Source organism: Mustela erminea, chromosome 2, assembly GCF_009829155.1.
Source record: "Mustela erminea isolate mMusErm1 chromosome 2, mMusErm1.Pri, whole genome shotgun sequence".
NCBI lineage: Eukaryota > Metazoa > Chordata > Mammalia > Carnivora > Mustelidae > Mustela > Mustela erminea.
The window spans coordinates 38,131,805-38,151,678 of NC_045615.1; the positions used below are offsets into that span (position 1 = coordinate 38,131,805).

The window sequence follows — 19,874 nt, forward strand, 5'->3', positions numbered from 1 at the left end:
AAAGATAGGAGTTTAACTGTTGTTTTCAACAAAAAGTGAGATACATTCCCTCATGAAGACTTCAGTAGCTAAAAAACAACAGAGTTAGCTTTGGTGTCCTGTGTCTGCAAGAAGAATCTTCCTGTCAATATCAAGAAACTTAAAAAAAAATTCATATTCCTTTTATCTAATTCTTGTCACAGCTTTTTCTATACAGAGATGTGTGCCTAAAACGCTTTATGCAATATTCCAGGTGATTTGTTCTTTTCTTTCTTAAAATAAACAAATAAAAATCATCTGACATAATCTTTTATTTATTTAATTATTTTTTATTTTTTTATAAACATATCATGTATTTTTTATCCCCAGGGCTACAGGTCTGTGAATAGCCAGGTTTACACACTTCACAGCACTCACCATAGCACATACCCTCCCCAATGTCCGTATCCCCACCCCCCTCTCTCGGCCCCCCTCCCCCCAGCAACCCTCAGTTTGTTTTGTGAGACTACGAGTCACTTATGGTTTGTCTCCCTCCCAATCCAATCTTGTTTCATTTATTCTTTTCCTACCCCCCAAACCTCCCACGTTGCATCTCCACTTCCTCCTATCAGGGAGATCATATGATAGTTGTCTTTCTCCGATTGACTTATTTTGCTAAGCATAATACCCTAGTTCCATCCACGTTGTTGCATATGGCAAGATTTCATGTCTTTTGATGGCTGCATAGTATTCCATTGTGTATATATACCACTTCTTCTTTATCCATTCATCTGTTGATGGACATCTAGGTTCTTTCCATAGTTTGGCTATTGTGGACATTGCTGCTATAAACATTCAGATGCACGTGCCCCTTCGGATCACTACGTTTGTATCTTTAGGGTAAATACCCAGTAGTGCAATTGCTGGGTCATAGGGTAGCTCTATATTCAACTTTTTGAGGAACCTCCATGCTGTTTTCCAGAGTGGTTGCACCAGCTTGCATTCCCACCAACAGTGTAGGAGGGTTCCCCTTTCTCCGCATCCTCACCAACATCTGTCATTTCCTGACTTGTTAATTTTAGCCATTCTGACTGGTGTGAGGTGATATCTCATTGTGGTTTTGATTTGTATTTCCCTGATGCCGAGTGATGTGGAAAACTTTTTCATGTGTCTGTTGGCCATCTGTATGTCATCTTTGCAGAAATGTCTGTTCATGTCCTCTGCCCATTTCTTGATTAGGTTCTTTGTTCTTTGGGTGTTGAGTTTGCTAAGCTCTTTATAGATTTTGGATACTAGCCCTTTATCTGATATGTCATTTGCAAATATCTTCTTCCATTCTGTCAGTTGTCTTTTGGTCTTGTTAACTGTTTCCTTTGCTGTGCAAAAGCTTTTGATCTTGATGAAATCCCAATAGTTCATTTTTGTCCTTGCTTCCCTTGCCTTTGGCAATGTTCCCAAGAAGTTGCTGTGGCTGAGGTCAAAGAGGTTGCTGCCTGTGTTCTCCTCAAGGATTTTGATGGATTCCTTTCTCACATTGAGGTCCTTTATCTATTTTGAGTCTATTTTCATGTGTGGTGTAAGGAAATGGTCCAATTTCATTTTTCTGCATGTGTCTGTCCAATTTCCCCAACACCATTTGTTAAAGAGACTGTCTTTTTTCCATTGGACATTCTTTCCTGCTTTGTCGAAGATTAGTTGACCATAGAGTTGAGGGTCTATTTGTGGGCTCTATATTCTGTTCCATTGATCTACGTGTCTGTTTTTTCTTTTTTTTTTTAATGTGTCTGTTTTTGTGCCAGTTCCATACTGTCTTGATGATGACAGCTTTGTAATAGCGCTTGAAGTCCGGAATTGTGATGCCACCAACTTTGGCCTTCTTTTTCAATATTCCTTTGGCTATTCGAGGTCTTTTCTGGTTCCATATAAATTTTGGGATTATTTGTTCCATTTCTTTGAAAAAAATGGAGGGTATTTTGATAGGAATTGCATTAAATGTATAGATTGCTTTAGGTAGCATAGACATTTTCACAATATTTATTCTTCCAATCCAGGAGCATGGAACATTTTTCCATTTCCTTGTGCCTTCCTCAATTTCTTTCATGAGTACTTTATAGTTTTCTGAGTATAGATTCTTTGCCTATTTGGTTAGGTTTATTCCTAGGTATCTTATAGTTTTGGGTGCAACTGTAAATGGGATTGTCTCCTTAATTTCTCTTTTTTCTGTCTTGTTGTTGGTGTAGAGAAATGCAACTGATTTCTGTGCATTGATTTAATATCCTGACACTTTACTGAATTCCTGTACAAGTTCTAGCAGTTTTGGAGTGGAGTCTTTTGGGTTTTCCACATATAGTATCATATCATCTGCAAAGAGTGATAGTTTGACTTCTTCTTTGCCAATTTGGATGCCTTTAATTTCTTTTTGTTTTCTGATTGCTGAGGCTAGGACTTCTAGTACTATGTTGAATAGCAGTGATGATAATGGACATCCCTGCCATGTTCCTGACCTTAGTGAAAAGCTTTCAGTTTTTCTCCATTGAGAATGATATTTGCATTGGGTTTTTCATAGATGGCTTTGATGATATTGAGGTATGTGCCCTCTATCCCTACATTTTGAAGAGTTTTGATCAGGAAGGGATGCTGTACTTTGTCAAATGCTTTTTCAGCATCTATTGGGAGTATCATATAGTTCTTGTTCTTTCTTTTATTAATGTATTGTATCACCTTGATTGATTTGTGGATGTTGAACCAACCTGGAAGCTCTGGATTAAATCCCACTGAATAATGCTTTTAATGTACTGTTGGATCCTATTGGCTAGTATTTTGTTGAGAATTTTTGCATCTGTGTTCATCAAGGATATTGGTCTGTAATTCTCTTTTTTGATGGGATCCTTGTCTGGTTTTGGGATCAAGATGATGCTGGCCTCATAATTGAGTTTGGAAGTTTTCCTTCCATTTCTATTTTTTGGAACAGTTTCAGGAGAATAGGAATTAGTTCTTCTTTAAATGTTTGGTAGAATTCCCCTGGGAAGCTGTCTGGCCCTGGGCTTTTGTTTGGAGATTTTTGATGACTGTTTCAATCTCCTTACTGGTTATAAGTCTGTTCAGGTTTTCTATTTCTTCCTGGTTCATTTGTGGTAGTTTATGTGTCTCCAGGAATGCATCCATTTCTTCCAGATTGTCAAATTTGTTGCAATAGAGTTGTTCATAATATGTTCTTATAATTATTTGTATTTCTTTGGTGTTGGTTGTGATCTCTCCTCTTTCATTCATGATTTTATTTATTTGGGTTCTTTCTCTTTTCTTTTTGATAACTGGCCAGGGGTTTATCAATCTTATTAATCTTTCAAAGAAACAGCTCCTAGTTTCATTGATTTGTTCTATTGTGGTTTTTTTTGGTTTCTATTTCATTGATTTCTGCTCTGATCTTTATGATTTCTCTTCTCCTGCTGGGTTTAGGCTTTCTTTGTTGTTCTTTCTCTAGCTGCTTTAGGTGTAGGGTTAGGTTGTGTATTTGAGACCTTTCTTGTTTCTTGAGAAAGGCTTGTACTGCTATATATTTTCCTCTTAGGACTGCCTTTGCTGTGTCCCACAGATTTTGAACAGTTGTGTTTTCATTATCATTTGTTTCCATAAATTTTTCTAATTCTCCCTTAATTTCTTGGTTGACCCATTCATTCTTTAGAAGGAGGCTGTTTAGTATCCATGTATTTGGGTTCTTTCTAAATTTCCTCTGGTGATTGAGTTCTAGCTTCAGAGCATTGTGGTCTGAAAATATGCAGGGAATGATCCCAATCTTTTGATACCAGTTGAGACCTGATTTGTGACCCAGGATGTGATCTATTCTGGAGAATGTTCCATGTGCACTAGAGAAGAACGTGTATTCTGTTGCTTTGGGATGAAATGTTCTGAATATATCTGTGATGTCCGTCTGGTCCAGTGTGTCATTTAAGGCCTTTATTTCCTTGTTGATCTTTTGCTTGGATGATCTGTCCATTTCAGTGAGGAGAGTGTTAAGTCCCCTACTATTATTGTATTATTGTCGATGTGTTTCTTTGGTTTTGTTATTAATTGGTTTATGTAGTTGGTTGCTCCCATGTTAGGGGCATAGATATTTAAAATTGTTAGATCTTCTTGTTGGACAGACCCTTTGAGTATGATATAGTGTCCTTCCTCATCCCTTGTTATAGTCTTTGGCTTAAAGTCTAATTGATCTGATATAAGGATTGCCACCCCAGTTTTCTTCTGATGTCCATTAGCATGATAAATTGTTTTCCACTCCCTCACTTTAAATCTGGAGGTGTCTTCGGGCCTACAATGAGTTTCTTGTAGGCAGCATATTGATGGGGTTTGTTTTTTTATCCATTCTGATACCCTGTGTCTTTTGATTGGGGCATTTAACCCATTAACATTCAGGGTAACTACTGAGAGATATGAGTTTAGTGCCACTGTATTGCCTGTAAGGAGACTGTTACTGTATATTGTCTGTTCCTTTCTGATCTACTACTTTTAGGCTCTCTCTTTGCTTAGAGGACCCTTTTAAATATTTCCTGTAGAGCTGTTTGGTGTTTGCAAATTCTTTCAGTTCTTGTTTGTCCTGGAAGCTTTTTATCTCTCCTATTTTCAATGATAGCCTAGCTGGATATAGTATTCTTGGCCGTATGTTTTTCTCGATTAGTGCTCTGAATATATCATGCCAGTTCTTTCTGACCTGCCAGGTCTCTGTGGATAAGTCTGCTGCCAATCTAATATTTTTACCATTATATGTTACAGACTTCTTTTCCTGGGCTGCTTTCAGGATTTTCTCTTTGTCACTAAGACTTGTAAATTTTACTATTAGGTGACGTGGTGTGGACCTATTCTTATTGATTTTGAGGGGGGTTCTCTGCACCTCCTGGATTTTGATGCTTGTTCCCTTTGCCATATTAGGGAAATTCTCTACAATAATTCTCTCCAATATACCTTCTACTCCCCTCTCTCTTTCTTCTTCTTCTGGAATCCCAATTATTCTAATGTTGTTTCGTCTTATGGTGTCACTTATCTCTTGAATTCTCACCTCATGGCCCAGTATTTGTTTGTCTCTCTTTTGCTCAGCTTCTTTATTCTCTGTCATTTGGTCTTCTATATCACTAATTCTTTCTTCTGCCTCATTTATCCTAGCAGTAAGAGTCTCCATTTTTGATTGCACCTCATTAATAGCTTTTTTGATTTCAACTTGGTTAGATTTTAATTCTTTTATCTCTCCAGAGAGGGTTTCTCTAAAATCTTCCATGCCTTTTTCGAGCCTGGCTAAAACTTTGAGAATCATCATTCTAAACCCTAGATCTGACATATTACCAATGTCTGTATTGATTAGGTCCCTAGCCTTTGGTATTGCCTCTTGTTCTTTTTTTTTGTGGTGAGTTTTTCTGCATCTGACATATTCTATTGCATTTTATAGAGGAAGAGAGGTATGCCCCATCCTGTATTATCCAAAGATAAAATACTTAACTCTGTTAAGACAAAAAGCCACTTTTCGAGACCTTCACAACATGTAATTTTCCTACTCATTCTGTGTTTGCTTTGCAGCTTGGCCAACATCTTTATCTGGATAGTAGTATTGCCAGTATTAAAGGTTATGGGTTGCATTTGTGTGTCTTATTTTGTAGGATCATTGAATTAGTTTCCTAGGGATGAGACAATAAATTATCACAAACTTGAATGCTTAAAACAACAGCAATTTATTTTCTCACAGTTAGTGTCTAAAAGTCTGGGGCAGTTGGTTCCTTCAGGAGATCTGAAGGAGAACCACTTTCCAAACCTGCCTCTTAGCTCACTGTCTTCCCACAATCCTTGACCTTCCTTGGGTTGTAGTTACATCACTCCAATCTCTGCCTCCAACTTCATGTGGCTTTCTTCTCATGTTTCTGTATCAAATAATCTCTTTCTTTTCTCTTATAAGGATACTAGTCATTGCATTTTGAGTCCATCCTAAATCCAAGATGATCACATCTTGAGATCCTTAATTTAATTACATCTACAAAGACCCTACTTCCAAATAAGGTCATACTCACAGGTATTAGAAATTAGGACTTAGACATATTTTGGGGGGAGACATACTCAACCAACTAGAATGCCCAATTATTCTTTGATGTTGCTATTTATGAAAATGTGATGGAGGAGAAGTTGAAATTAAAATATAACAAAATGCTAATCAGAGAATTTCTAATTCTTGTAAAGATGGAGTAATAGGAACCATGTTAATCTTTATACACTGAAGAAACAGCAAAATGGACAAAACGCATGAAACATTGGACCAAACGCTGGACATGACCATGATCCCTGTCAGAAGGGAACGGAATAAGCTGAGCACTGTAGTTTTTCAATTTTACTGCCTACGTAGGGTTTACAGGCTGCAGTGCTGTAAGGAGGAACACAGAGCCCAAAGGCTTCCTGAGTTAAGTAGATAGAAATAAGAATTTGGGAAGATCAAGGAAGGTAGAATATATGTATGTATAATTGGAGATACAGAAAAAGAGGAGGGGGGTGGAGAATAAGAGCAAGTTAAAAACTTACAAGAAACAGAATAAATAATAGAGAACACAAATCAATGAAATTGAAGAGAAAAACAGGATAGAGAAAACCCAAGTAAATCTACAGCTAATTTATTGAATAGATGAATAAAATTAATAAACTTTCAGCTAGAATGTTCGTAGAAAGAGAAGGAACAAATTATCAATATCAAGAATGAGAAAATGGACATTAGGGGCACCTGGGTGGCTAGTGGATTAAAGCCTCTGCCTTCAGCTCAGGTCATGATCCAAGGGTCCTGGGATCAAGCCCCACATTGGGCTCTTTGCTCAGCAGGGAACCTGCTTCCTCCTCTCTCTCTCTGCCTGCTTTTCTGCCTACTTGTGATCTCTGTCTGTCAAGTAAATAAATAAAATCTTAAAAAAAAAAAAAGAAAGTGGATATTACTATAGAGCCTATAGATATGAAAAGGAGAATGAAGAAATATTATAAACAATACTATACTAATAATCTTAATGTATATGAAATGAGTAAATTCCTTGAAAGAAAAAAATTAAGAAAATTCAATCAAGAAATAGATGATGTGAATCAACCTATATATGTTAAAGAAAATGAGCCTTAAATAGATTTACTTTTGAATTCTACCATACATTTAAGGAAGAAAAGTACTAATCCTTTGCAAACTTTTTAAAGCCATTACCCTGATATTACAGAACAATATTCATCATGAACAGAAAAGCAAATTAAATCCAACAGTATAGAAAAAAGGCTAAAACACACATCATGACTAAGTAGTGTTTACCAGAGGAATCCAAAATTGGTTTAATATTTGAAAAGTAATAAATGTAATTCGCCATATTGACAGAGTAAAAAGAAAAACATGATTATCTCAAAAGAGGCAAAACATTTTTTCATAAAATATAGTATCCTTTCTTGCAGTAGGATGTATTGTTCCTGATTATGTAGCCTCCAACATCAATTCCAAGGTCCTGCTGGATATTCTGTGACCTACCTAAAACACTTGTTTCAGAAATTTGGCCTCATTAAAACACACACACACACACAAAGATAGCCTATTTTAATAAACTTTTAATCAACTTTAATGAGGTATAATTTGCATCCAGTAAAATTCTCCCACTCAGGTGGAGAGTATTATGAGCAAATATACACACCCATGTAGTTACCACTAGAATCTAGATACAGGACACTTCCAGCAACCCATAAGTTTCCCTTATACTCTTCGTAGTTAACCCTCATGTCCCAGGCTACCATAATTTGTTTTCTGTCATTCTAGATTACTTTGTCTATTTGGAGGCTATATAATCATGAACGACACATCTTACTGTAAGGGAGGCTAGGAAAGTGAGTTTCTAGATTCTATCCTTAGAAGGTGGGACTTTTAAGTTGGAAAATTTCCCAACTTTGCCTTGATCTCTTTTATTTGCCTGTGCATTTTCATGCTTGCTTTGAAATTAAAAAGTACTAAAAAAGATGAGGAAAATAACATACACCCATATTTTCCTTACCTAGTGTTAATTACTTCAACATTTAGACATGTGTTTGGAGTTCTTTTGCTATTGACTCTTTAACAGATATTAAAGAAAAAAATATGAATTCATTGCCATAAAAATTAGAGTATTACAGATAATGCTCAAGTTCACATTGACCCCAGTGTTGCCATTATCTCATTTATCCTCATTAGAGGCAAACATTATTATGAGCTTTGTATATGTATTTTTCTGATTTTCTTGCATATATAAGTATTTATAGAAAAATATAAACTATTTTGATTCTTAAAATTTTACCTAAATGGTATCATATTTGCACATGGTTCTATAATTTGCCTTTTTAACTCAAATGTGTTTTTCAGCTCACAAATATTGATACATATAAGATAGTGCAAATAAATGAGTACAAGAGGAATGGAGATTTATTTGTTAACTCTGGGGAAATGTACTATTAATTCCATAAAACCCATTAGGAATTTTGAGAAGTTAGAAGTTTTTATTCTGATAATTAACAATTCCCATAATCTGGATGCCGGCCTCATTGGCCTGCCACTCCCCTACTTAAGGTACTGCCTGCCTTCTCTGTACACATAGAAAGCAAAGCAAGAAAGAGTTAAAACACAAGAATCTGACCATACTAGACAAGGAAAAACAAAGCCTCAAAAGTTCTGGAGAGATAGGTGTTAATTTCATAAATTGAGCAAAAGAAAGTAGAAATTTGGTAATCACTTGTTTAGACTAATCTCTACATAGCAAGTTTTCTACATGGTAACCATTTTGAAAAGCTTGTCCCCCCGCCACCCCACTACTCTTTCCTCTTAACACTCAACACTAAAAGCATTGTGTGGTAGCAGAAACTGCAAGGGGTAATAAGATTTTTTCCTCATTTTTCTTCTGCAATTGCTTTACTTCACATTTAAAATTTTGTGTATAAATTGGCATTCTCAACTACAGAATAATTAAATGCTTAATTAAATAATTAAATTAAATCAATATGAAATTTGAAAATATATTCAAGTAAGCAAAATAGCTTTTCTGTCATGTCAATTTATTTAAAGTTATCAACATAATTAGTGATACTTCCAGTTAAAATTCAAATGAGTTTTGGTAAGGTGTTACAATCAAAGAATTCAATAATGAAATAGAGATTCCAGTATCATTATTTAAATTGTACTCAAATAGAGGAATGAATAATAATTAGTTGTTTGGATTGGTTGGTGGTGAGACCAGCAGCTCTTACAGAATATCTTCCAATCTATAGACACATCTTCTTTCTTAAACAATAGATAATAATTATAGCTAAGAATTATACAATGTTTGCCAAGTGCCAGATACTCATGAACATGTTATGGATTTTAATTAATTTGAGCCTTACGATAACCATTATCATTATCATTATGTCCATTTTATGGATGAGGAAACTGATACAGGGGGCTCAGGAACTTCTTCAAAGTCATACAATGAAGATGAAACCCACCTGGGTTAGTACCAGAGTACAAACACATAAGCAGAATGCTATTCTGTCTCTTTTGATATATATATATATAAATAACATGTCCATTAATTTTCTTTCCCTAATGGAAACCAGTTAAAACAGGAAGAAAACTTCCAGTTTAAAAAGGGATTTTAGGGACGCCTGGGTGGCTCAGTTGGTTAAGCAGCTGCCTTCGGCTCAGGTCATGATCCCAGCGTTCTGGGATCGAGTCCCACATCGGGCTCCTTGCTCGGCAGGGAGCCTGCTTCTCCCTCTGCCTCTAGCCTGCCACTCTGTCTGCCTGTGCTTGCGCTCTGTATCTCTCTCTCTAACAAATAAATAAAATCTTAAAAAAAAAAAATAAAAAGGGATTTTAGAAAAGTATAGTTCAGAAAAATAATAATAAATTTTACATTCAAAGTGTTTGACCCCTGCAAATTCTTATTCTAATAAGCTGGACCCTCACTATAGCAACTCTAGAGTTCCCTCCAAGTCTAGAATCATACAGACATATATGTGTGTGTATTTACGTGTGTCTACCTGCTAACGTCTGTATGTGTATTAGACACATATTCTCAATGGTTGGAACTTTTTGTTTTCTGAAGATGGATTTTATCTGGAGATAATCAAAAGCATTTTGAGCTAAGATGAGGGGATGATGTAGAGTTGAGCAATATTAATTTGAAGTAAAAATAAGTTTGGGCAAAAAATGAAATGGCCTTTTTCATATTCAATTACTAACTCTGACATTTACTTTTTCTGGCAAAGGATCTAGATAGCTTTGGAGTCTAATTCTATTTTAAGGAAGATATTCTTTCCATTTCTCTCCCCAACATTTTTCTGCCTCTTTTCATTAACGAGGGTAATACGTTGGGAAACTTGGACATGTACAAAATTCTTTGTGTATATGAACTTCACCGTTTTGCTGATTATGCAACATCGAGTGTGTATTGTGGTAAAAGGAGCACTCTTGGCTATAATGCTGTAAGAAGGCCGACATTTTAGTCCCCCAGTAAAGTCCTACCATCATAAATAGTTCATTAGAAAAATTTTCCACTTTTTTACTTGACTGAAACTTAGTTCTCCTTTATTCTCACGTTTGTGGGAAAAAAAAAAAAATCATTTACCCAATCCAAGACGGGTTGAGATCCCTTTGCTGGAAGAAAATAAACTCTGTTCTCAGCATAAATCACTCAAGTCCTGTAGCAGGGTTCTCTTACCCACTGCTGCCATCTGCTGGTCTTGTGATTGTTAGATTTTGGAGAAAGCTGTGCATAATGCTCCAGTCAAGATGATGAAAAATGCGAATATCATCAATAGGTAGTTTTGTAGACCCTGAATAATTAAAAAAAAGTAAGTGTAATTAAGGAACCATGAATCAAACATGCAGAAAACACAGAATGTCAAGATTTCTAGGGACCTTACTAACCATTTGCTCTAGCCACCAGTATGCCTTTTGCTATCCCGCCAAGTAATCACCAGAGTCCCTCAAAAACCCACTAGAACCTTCCTAATTCATCCACTCAGTAAATACATGTGGACACCCACTTTGCAGTAACATATGCGGGGGTTAAAATGCTCAGGAAATGTGCCCTGATGGGAGATAGAAGTTAATCATCACAGAAAGAATGCTACGAAGCGAGAGGGGTGTTAATAAGTAAATGACCATGATTGTTTCTGAGGGGGGCTACAAAGGAATCTTAGTGAGGCTGGTCTGGAGGGTGAGGAATTAAGCTTCTAACCATAAGTACCAATTAATCGGGTCGGGAAACAAGTAGGGGTTCCAGGTAGAAGGAATTTTATGTGCAAATCTCTGCTGTAAGATTAAGTGTGATACTTGCCAGGGATTGAAAGGAAGGCAGTGTGCCCACAGATTATGAGAGTCAAACGGAGCAAAACCAGGTTGGAGAGCTATGGTCAGAGCTGATGGGGATCTCATAGTCCATGTACACTTTGGGGTTTTATTTTTCCAAGTCATGGGCAGAATTTAAAGAAACTGGCAGCTGGATGTGGTGAAAAGATGGGGTTCACCTTTCATAAAGTCTACCCCTTTTTTTGCAGATGGTGAACAGACTAGAAGGGTCCAGAATGGGTGTAAAGAGATGATGAAGGAGGCAACGACAGGCTTCCTGGGCACAGGTGCTGAGGTGCAGATGGAAAGACAGAGATGAATCTGAAGGGTGAGGAAGAAACAGAGACTAAGTTTGCTTTGCCCAGCTATGGGTACGTGCACTGGTCTTAAAGACAGGAAACACTGACAACTACTTCCCAATGTAGCCAGTCCACCTTTGATTAACAAAGAAGTATCTAATTTTTTTTATGATTTATTTATTTATTTTAGAGCGAGGGAAGGGGCAGAGGGAGAGAGAGAGAGTCTCAAAAAGATTCCCCACTGATTTCAGTGTTCGACCACGAGGCTCCATCTCATTATCCTGAGACCATGACCTGAACTGAAATCAAGATTTGGATGCTTAACTGACAGTCCACTCTAGTGTCCCTAACAAAGAAGTATCTTTCTGTGTTAAGTAGAGATATTTTATTTACTTTAAGTTCTCCTTTTCAAAAATTTATTTTTTTATTTGAGAGAGAGGGAGGGAGCATGAACATTGTAGAGGGGCCGAGGGAGAGGAGTATCAGACTCCCCACTGAGCAGGAAGCCTGATGTGGGGGTCGATCCCAGGACCCTGAGATCATGACCTGAGCCAAAGGCAGAGGCTTAACCAACTGAGCCACCCAGGTGTTCCTATTTACTGTTAAGTTCTATCTATCTCCAGGGGTACAGATAGATCGATTTTAATCTCTATGCCACAAGATAAACCCTCAAATATTAAAAAAAAAATAACTGTCTTATGCTCTTAAAGTTTATATTTTCTGGATCATTATTTTAGCTTCTTTGACCATGTTTCATATGAAATAGTTTCAGGCTCCCTGGCTGTTTCCATCTTAATGGTTGTCATGCTATGTCCTTCTTTAATTGTAAGTCCTTATGCTCTAAAGCAAGGTTTGAACATTACAGAGTAAAACAGGACAAGTACCTCCCTAACTTCAGATAAAATTCTAAAACAGCGTTGAGATCTCTTGACAGTCAAATCATATAATATTATTTTTATCTCTTACTAACATTAATATCAATTAATACATAGCCGAAATTCCAAAAGCTCATATATTTTTTCTTCAACTTCATAAAGAATTGGGGGGGGGAATGGATGAAATGATCTGTATTTGATGATAGGGAGAGGTCTTTTAAGTTGGGCTGGGGCCAACTGAAGTTTCTGATTCACTGAGTATGAGTACTACCAGAAGTCACTCCAATGCAAGTTCCACAAATGAAAGCACCACAAAGCCTTGCTAAGTACAGAGCAGCTTATTTACGTGCTTGGGCACGTGTGCGCACACACTCAAACATATCTCTCTCTCTCTCTCTCTCTTCTGAGCTTTAAGTTTCCCTGACATCTTGTCAGTTTTAAAGATTGCAACCTTTACCTAGATATCAGCACTGATGGAGAGTAGGCACTCAAATATATGCTTAAAGAAGGAATACAATCAGGTGATTCCCAAATCTCCTTTGTGAATTAGACAGTTGATACAATGACTTAAATAAGAAAAACAGGGGTGCCTGGGTGGCTTAGTCATTACGCATCTGCCTTTGGCTCAGGTCATGACCCCAGGGTCCTGGGATCAAGCTCTGCACTGGGCTCCCTGCTCAGCAAGAGGCCTGCTTCTCCCTCTCCCACTTCCCTTGCTTGTGTCCCCTCTCTTGCTGTCTCTCTCTCTGTCAAATAAATAAAACCTTTAAAAAATAAGAAAAACAATTATCAGCACTTTATACAACCTAATTATGTGAATACTTTGTTGGGCTCTCTCCTTTACTGTCTACGTAGTCAGAAGAATGATGTTCTCAGAGATTAAAATATTTTTCCCCTTTAAGGTTAAGAATCTGTCTAAACTGCCCAGTCTCCTAAAGAAAAAGACCGGTTATATTTGGGCGATAGCAATATTTTCCCTTTGTCAAAAGTGAATATTAACACTTAGAAGGATCATGCTAACATTCTACCCAAAGCAAAAAGTTTTAAACTTGGATCTCTGAAACAGCTACTAAGATAACAGATAAACCTATTCTTTATCTGGGAGTAGCTACTGACCTATAAACTGTTATGGTAGTAATTCCCTGCATTGTTACTTCTGTAGACATTGTGTCTGAAGTTTGTTTCTAAAGATAATAATGTACATATAACTTAAAATAGCTAAAAGTAAAATTCTAAAACAAACTTCCCAAAAATGAACATATATCAGATATAAAAGAGCATTGTGGAAAGCGGAAAATCCTCCAACTGGAAAAGCCTGGATGGCATTAAGACTAACTAAAATCATTAAAACTCTTTAGCACAAAAAGTGCTTGGATGTCAGATGAAGTTCTTACTGCTGTAGGTTGTAGACTTTCAAACATGTGTCTTCAAGTACTGCTTCAAGACATAACTAATAGGGCGTAAAAGGAAAGATACATGTTTTGCTTTTGTTTTCCTCTAGGGTCCTATCTTGTTTCTAAGAAAAATAATTCAAAAAATTCCGATAGGGGGCGCCTGGGTGGCTCAGTTGGTTAAATGTCGGCCTTCAGCTCGCGTGATGATCCTAGGGTTCTGGGTTGGACTTCCACATTGGGCTTTCAGTGGGGAGACTGCTTCTTTCTCTGCCTGCTTCTCCCCCTGATCCTGCCTTCTCTCTCACTCTCTCAAATAAGTAAAATCTTAAAAAAAAATTCCAATAGGATTTTGGTTTCAGTGTGTAGTTCCTAGCTCTTTCTTAAAGGAGTTGGCATGTAGAGTATTTAAAATTTGGCTTTAAACTACCTGTTAAGAGGCAATTAGGCACCTGCACTTTATTACAAGTCTCACTGGATATTTCTTAAATTTTGAATTTTGTTTGTAGACAGATTTGTAAGTAGGTTTTTTTTTTTCCTTTTTTTTTTTTTTTTTAAAGTCCAGAAGTCAATAAAAGTCATTCTTTGCTTCCAGCTTGGTCTTCTTTCTCTTTACATTTACATACAAACTTGGCCAAAGTTTAGAACACACTTTCAAAATTCTAGATAGAACTCTGTTGGAATTTGGTTGGAATCACACTGAATGTAATTGGAAACAACTTCCTACTAACAACTGTGAGTTGCTCCGTCAGGAATGTGGTAAGCTTCCCCATTTTTTCTGATATTTTCTTATGTTCTATAGGAAACTTCTGTGGTGAAGTGAATGATTTTCTTTTTTTTTTTTTAAAGATTTTATTTATTTATCAGAGAGAGAGGGGGGAGAGAGCGAGCACAGGCAGAGGCAGAGGGAGAAGCAGGCTCCCTGCTGAGCAAGGAGCCCGATGTGGGACTCGATCCCAGGATGCTGGGATCATGACCTGAGCCGAAGGCAGCTGCTTAACCAACTGAGCCACCCAGGCGTCCCGAAGTGAATGATTTTCTAAATCTAGCAATTCCTTGTTGATTGTTTTCTTATATTTTTATATTTTTTTATAATATTTAATAGCATTTATTTTCATTTTCTGAAAAAAGATTTATTTACTTATTCGAGAGAAAGAGAGAGAGAACTAGCAGGAGAAAGTGCAGAGGGAGAGGGAGACAGAGAATCCTCAAGCAGACCCCCTGCCGCTAAGTGTGGAGCCCTACATGGAGCTTGATCCCAGGACCCCGAGATCATGACCTGAGCTGAAGTCAAGAGCCAGACGCTTAACCTACTTAACCATCCAGTTTCCTTTATTTTCCTTTTTAAAACTGGTTATTGGTGGCATATTAAAAAGCTCTTGATTTTATATTTATCCTATTTCAGAACTTACCAAATGATGTTATTAGATCTCGAGATTTTCAGCTGATTCCCTTAGATTTCTAAAGCAGATAATGTTACATGCAAATGACAGTTTTCTCATTTTTCTTTCCTACATCTATTTCTCTTCTTTCTTAATTTTATTTTACCATACTGGCTAGGATCTCCAGAAAATACTGAATAATATGGAGAAATCTTTGACTTTCAACTTACAGCAAACTTTTTTCCTCAGCTTTACTGAGGTATAACTGGGAGAGAACTTTTAGGTTTTATCTTAGCTATGTGTTTCTTATTGTTTTTGATAGAAAGATTTCTCCTATTTGTAGCACTCTAAGAGGTTTTCTCTTAATTAAAAACTGGTTTTTAATTTCAGCATATGTCTTTTGTTTTATTTTTATTTTTTTTTAAAGATTTTATTTATTTATTTGACAGAAAGAGATCACCAGTAGGCAAAGAGGCAGGCAGAGAGAGAGAGAGAAGAGGAAGCAGGCTCCCTGCAGAGCAGAGAGCCCGATGTGGGGCTCGATCCCAGGACCCTGGGATCATGACCTGAGCAGAGGCTTTAACCCACTGAGCCACCCAAGCGCCCCAGCATAAGTCTTTTGAATATATATTATCACACAGTTTTTCTGTTTACCTAACATTATAATACTCTGATTAATTTGCATATTATAAACTTTCCTGGCACTCCTGAATTAAGCCCTACTTGGTCATGGCTTATCATTTTCAGAAAATTCTTTTCTATTCAATCTGAGCTGTCTTTTTATAGGTGCCGTTAAAAAAAAGTTTTCTTTAAATGACTTTTAGTATCATTTTAGAGGACTCAGGAATTACCATTAGCTGAATGGCTAGAGGTTCTTTCTCTCTCAAGTTCTTATAACTACGGAAGTAGGTTTTTTAAGTTTGTATAATTAATACAGTAGTAGTGACTAGAAGAATTTTCCAAATCCTTTATATTAAATCTATTCTTCGTTTGTGCTTCTTTCTCTCTGTAACTGCAAATAAGCTATGCTCACTTGTGGTTTTCTAAGGCTTCAGGATGTTATACTGGTTAATAAAAACCTAATTCTTAAATAGCAATAATTATCCCTTGGGAAGCAGAAGAAATATTTGCAAAGAGATTATGGCATGTTTTGGACATATAATTATTTTTTGTGGAAAACAACCCTAACTAAAACAAATGAGAAATGTGGATGGAAGCAATTTATGGGTCTATAAATGTTTGAAGTTGTCTTTTGTATTTTAAAAAGTACAAAAATTAAGATCTTGGTGCATATATCTTAAGCAAACTTATTATTTTTTAAGTCTGAGAATCCTGTGTTATCAGATTATGGCTTTCTAAATCAAAACATTTACTTAGGATAAATGAAATGATATTTTAAATCTAAAATTGAATAATCATTTTAAGAATTATCCAGGTACACCGGTTACTTTTTGGTTCCCAGAGATTAGAAACATCAGATCTTTTTAGAAGCAGAAATTATTTGTTATTACAGCTGCATATGAAGATAGAAAATATATCTATGCTACCTTGACAGACTGTCTTTGATTTATATATATTTATAATAAAAATTATTTCAAAATACTATTCACATATATTCCTCAAATAAAGGTTAATGGGAAACATTCTAAAACAATTAAAAATATTTTGAAAAATATTTTGTTTTTAAGCAATCTCTACACCCAATCTACAACCTGAAGATCAAGAGTCCTATGCTCCAACAGCTGAGCCAGCCAAGCGTCCCTAACAACAATTTTTAGTGAAAATACACACACACATCCTAGAGCTATTTAATAAATAAAATTTTAAATCATTATCATTTACACTTGAAAGACAAGGGGTAGTAGTTACCTGCTACCATACTATTTTCCTATAAAATTGCTGGTTTAATATGGAGGCCTTTGGGAGGCATGAGAACCAACAGAAGAATTTATTCCCAAATTCCATTTACCTCAAGGATATTTTAATCTTTAGGATAAAAACACTTTCATCTTGTTTATCTATCATATTTTACATTAAATAAAATTTCCCTTTATCATATTTTATTAGATTATGTAACCAAAATCTCTTATCAGAAATAAAAAGTCAACTAAATCATTTTCTCACTGGGTACTAGAGTGGAGAGAAACAGGTTTCATAATACTTATCATATCTTTAGTATTTTCTTTCCTTGTTAGGGATGATAACATTTTGAACATCTGAGGCAGAAGTGCTTCGGGGTCACATACAGTTTTCAGAAAATGACACAAACGTAGTATGAAATACCTTTTTTACCTGACTCTACACCTGTTTTCTTAATCTGCCCCCTTTCTTATACATACCTGTATTTCCTTAAACATGAAGACACCCCACATTGCAGCTATAAATCCTGGACCCTTGAACAAAAAGAAAAACTGTAATTAAACTGGTTACTTTTTCTGTGACCTGTACTCTACATAAATATAGTATATTGGAGAGCTGGCCTAATACTTCCATTGAATAACTTTCTACTGTAAAAACAGTATAACAGTATTGTCAGGGAAAACTATTCATAATCTCAACACTAACTCAACATTAAACTAAGGTAGCAGCCAGTAAAAAAATAAAGATTTTTCTTGTTTCTTTATAGTTTTCGTATTTATTACATTGATGATGTCATATTATGTGATTTACACAAATAAATGTGATCTATTTATAGTAAATTTTAATAAGCAAATGATTTATTTTTTTTCTAGTGAGCTTAGGACACTAGAAATGGGATTAATAGGACAAAGTGTAGGAATAATTTATCTTAAAGATTTTATTTATTTGAGAGAGAGAGATAGGGAGAGAGAGAGAGCATGAGCAGGGGAGAGTTGGAGAGGGAGAAGCAGACTCCCTACCAAACAGGGAACCTGGAGTGGGACTTGATCCCAGGACCCTGGGATCATGACCTGAACTAAAGGCAGACATTTAACCGACTGAGCCACCTAGGTGCCCCCAAAGTGTGGGAATAATTTATAACTTTATTTGCCATATAGCAATCTCATAACTGAAGAAACTGAATCTCATAACTGAAGTATGTTATTTTGGACCTGTCAAATACTGTACTCTTAAAAAAATTCTTAAACTGGTACTATTGCACGGTGGTGAAATATATCTGACATTAAACTCCAATGGATGCTAAGGACAGTATTATAGGATGATAGAAAAGCCATGTAAGGAAAAATAAACAAAAGGTTTATTCAGACAGGAATGAAATAATCTAGGAAAGGTAAATGAGAAGAAATGAGGTGGAAAGAAAGAATGATTCTGCAGTTTGAAACTTGAAGCTATTCAAGTTTATTAACTTTTCTTAGCTGAGAAGGAAAAAAAATTGGTATTTGGATTAATCATGGTCTTTGTGGAGAAAAAATATATTGTATCAGCATTTTTATGATTCCTTTTCAAGCCCTGCACAAACTCTGGAAGGGTTTCTTATAAACAATTCCAACAGATTTTTTGCCCTCCACTACTCCAACTGTCTACATGACTGGGTCAACAAAGTTTGACTCCACTCCAGGGATGTGAGTGAAGCAATAAAAATACATTACTCTCTGTTTATCAGTGTCTGGAAAATTCAACATCAAAAGTGCCAGAGAAATAGGTCAAAGGAACTGTCTTTTATCAATGACGTAAGATGTTAAGCCTCAAAATCCAAACCAAACAAGAAGCATCTGTGTCCTTAGGCAATTCCATACTGACTTTGGACAGGATGGAAGGAAACAATAGAAAAGGAAATATAATACTAATGGTATCAGGCCAATCGCTCAAGAATTTTATCCTCTCTAATCTGGAAATTTATTTCTCTTCAGAGAACATGATAGAAGACAATGCCAAAAGGTATCACTGACCTTTGAGGCTTTTTGGCTGATCATTTCCTAAATATTACTTTAGACATGGTCTAAAAGTTATTGTGAGGAGTAATGTGGTTATAGAAAGTGACGCTTTGCTAAAAGTAAAACAAGCATAGTTCAAAGTGTGTACATACTCTTTGATTCAGGCAAAAGAGCCAAAGAGGAAGGACATCTTAGATAAGAGATAGCTGTTTTGGCAATTATGATTGCATATTTTCCTTTCGTAAACTGAATATAAATTACATATTTGCAAATGAACCTTTGAAAACAAGGTGAACTTGAGCTACCTTGAGAAGCTGAACTTCTGGATAAACTGAGTCACCTTTTAGATTTATCAGTGAAGAGTTGGAGCGGAGGTATCAAGCCCTTGTTGCTGCTACATCGTTTCTTCTGTTTTTTTTCTTTCTTTTCCCTCCCCACCTCTTCCCTCCTCCCCTCCCATTTCCCTCCTATTCCATTTCCTCCTCTCCTTCCTCCCTCCCTCCCTTTCCTGCCCTTCCTTCCTTCCTTTCTCTCTCCTTTTTAATTAAATGTTACTGGTAATAAACTCTAGATGCTACCTTCAAGAAATTCACAATCTAGCTACCAATGGGTATGTAACAGTGGAAATAGATGTACCTGGGAAGAACAGCGCTGCTAGAATAACAAAAAATGTGCTCTTTTGATAAAATAAAATTGACCATATTTATCACTGTTGAAGCTAGATGATGGGTATGTTTAAAATTTTCCACTAAAAAAAGTTGATGTCAAAAAAAA

At 36.2% G+C, this 19,874-nt stretch overlaps 1 protein-coding gene across 8 annotated transcripts in view; it reads right to left on the reverse strand.

Moving 5' to 3' along the window:
* Positions 1-19,874, reverse strand: part of TMEM144 (transmembrane protein 144) — an 84,619-nt gene that overhangs the window by 25,727 nt on the left and 39,018 nt on the right. For 4 of the 8 annotated variants that reach the window (XR_004283185.1, XR_004283183.1, XR_004283182.1 and 1 more), the window contains exons 12-13: positions 17,586-17,639; positions 10,668-10,782 (exon numbers count right to left, since the gene is read on the reverse strand). Coding sequence is in view for 4 of the 8 variants with exons in the window: in XM_032332682.1 (XP_032188573.1) it covers positions 10,699-10,782; positions 17,586-17,639 (138 nt within the window). In the remaining 4 variants the exon portion in view is untranslated. Of the gene's footprint in view, positions 1-9,817; positions 10,783-17,585; positions 17,640-19,874 lie in introns of those variants that run through there. The other 4 variants (XM_032332682.1, XM_032332683.1, XM_032332679.1 and 1 more) reach the window with 1 other exon arrangement.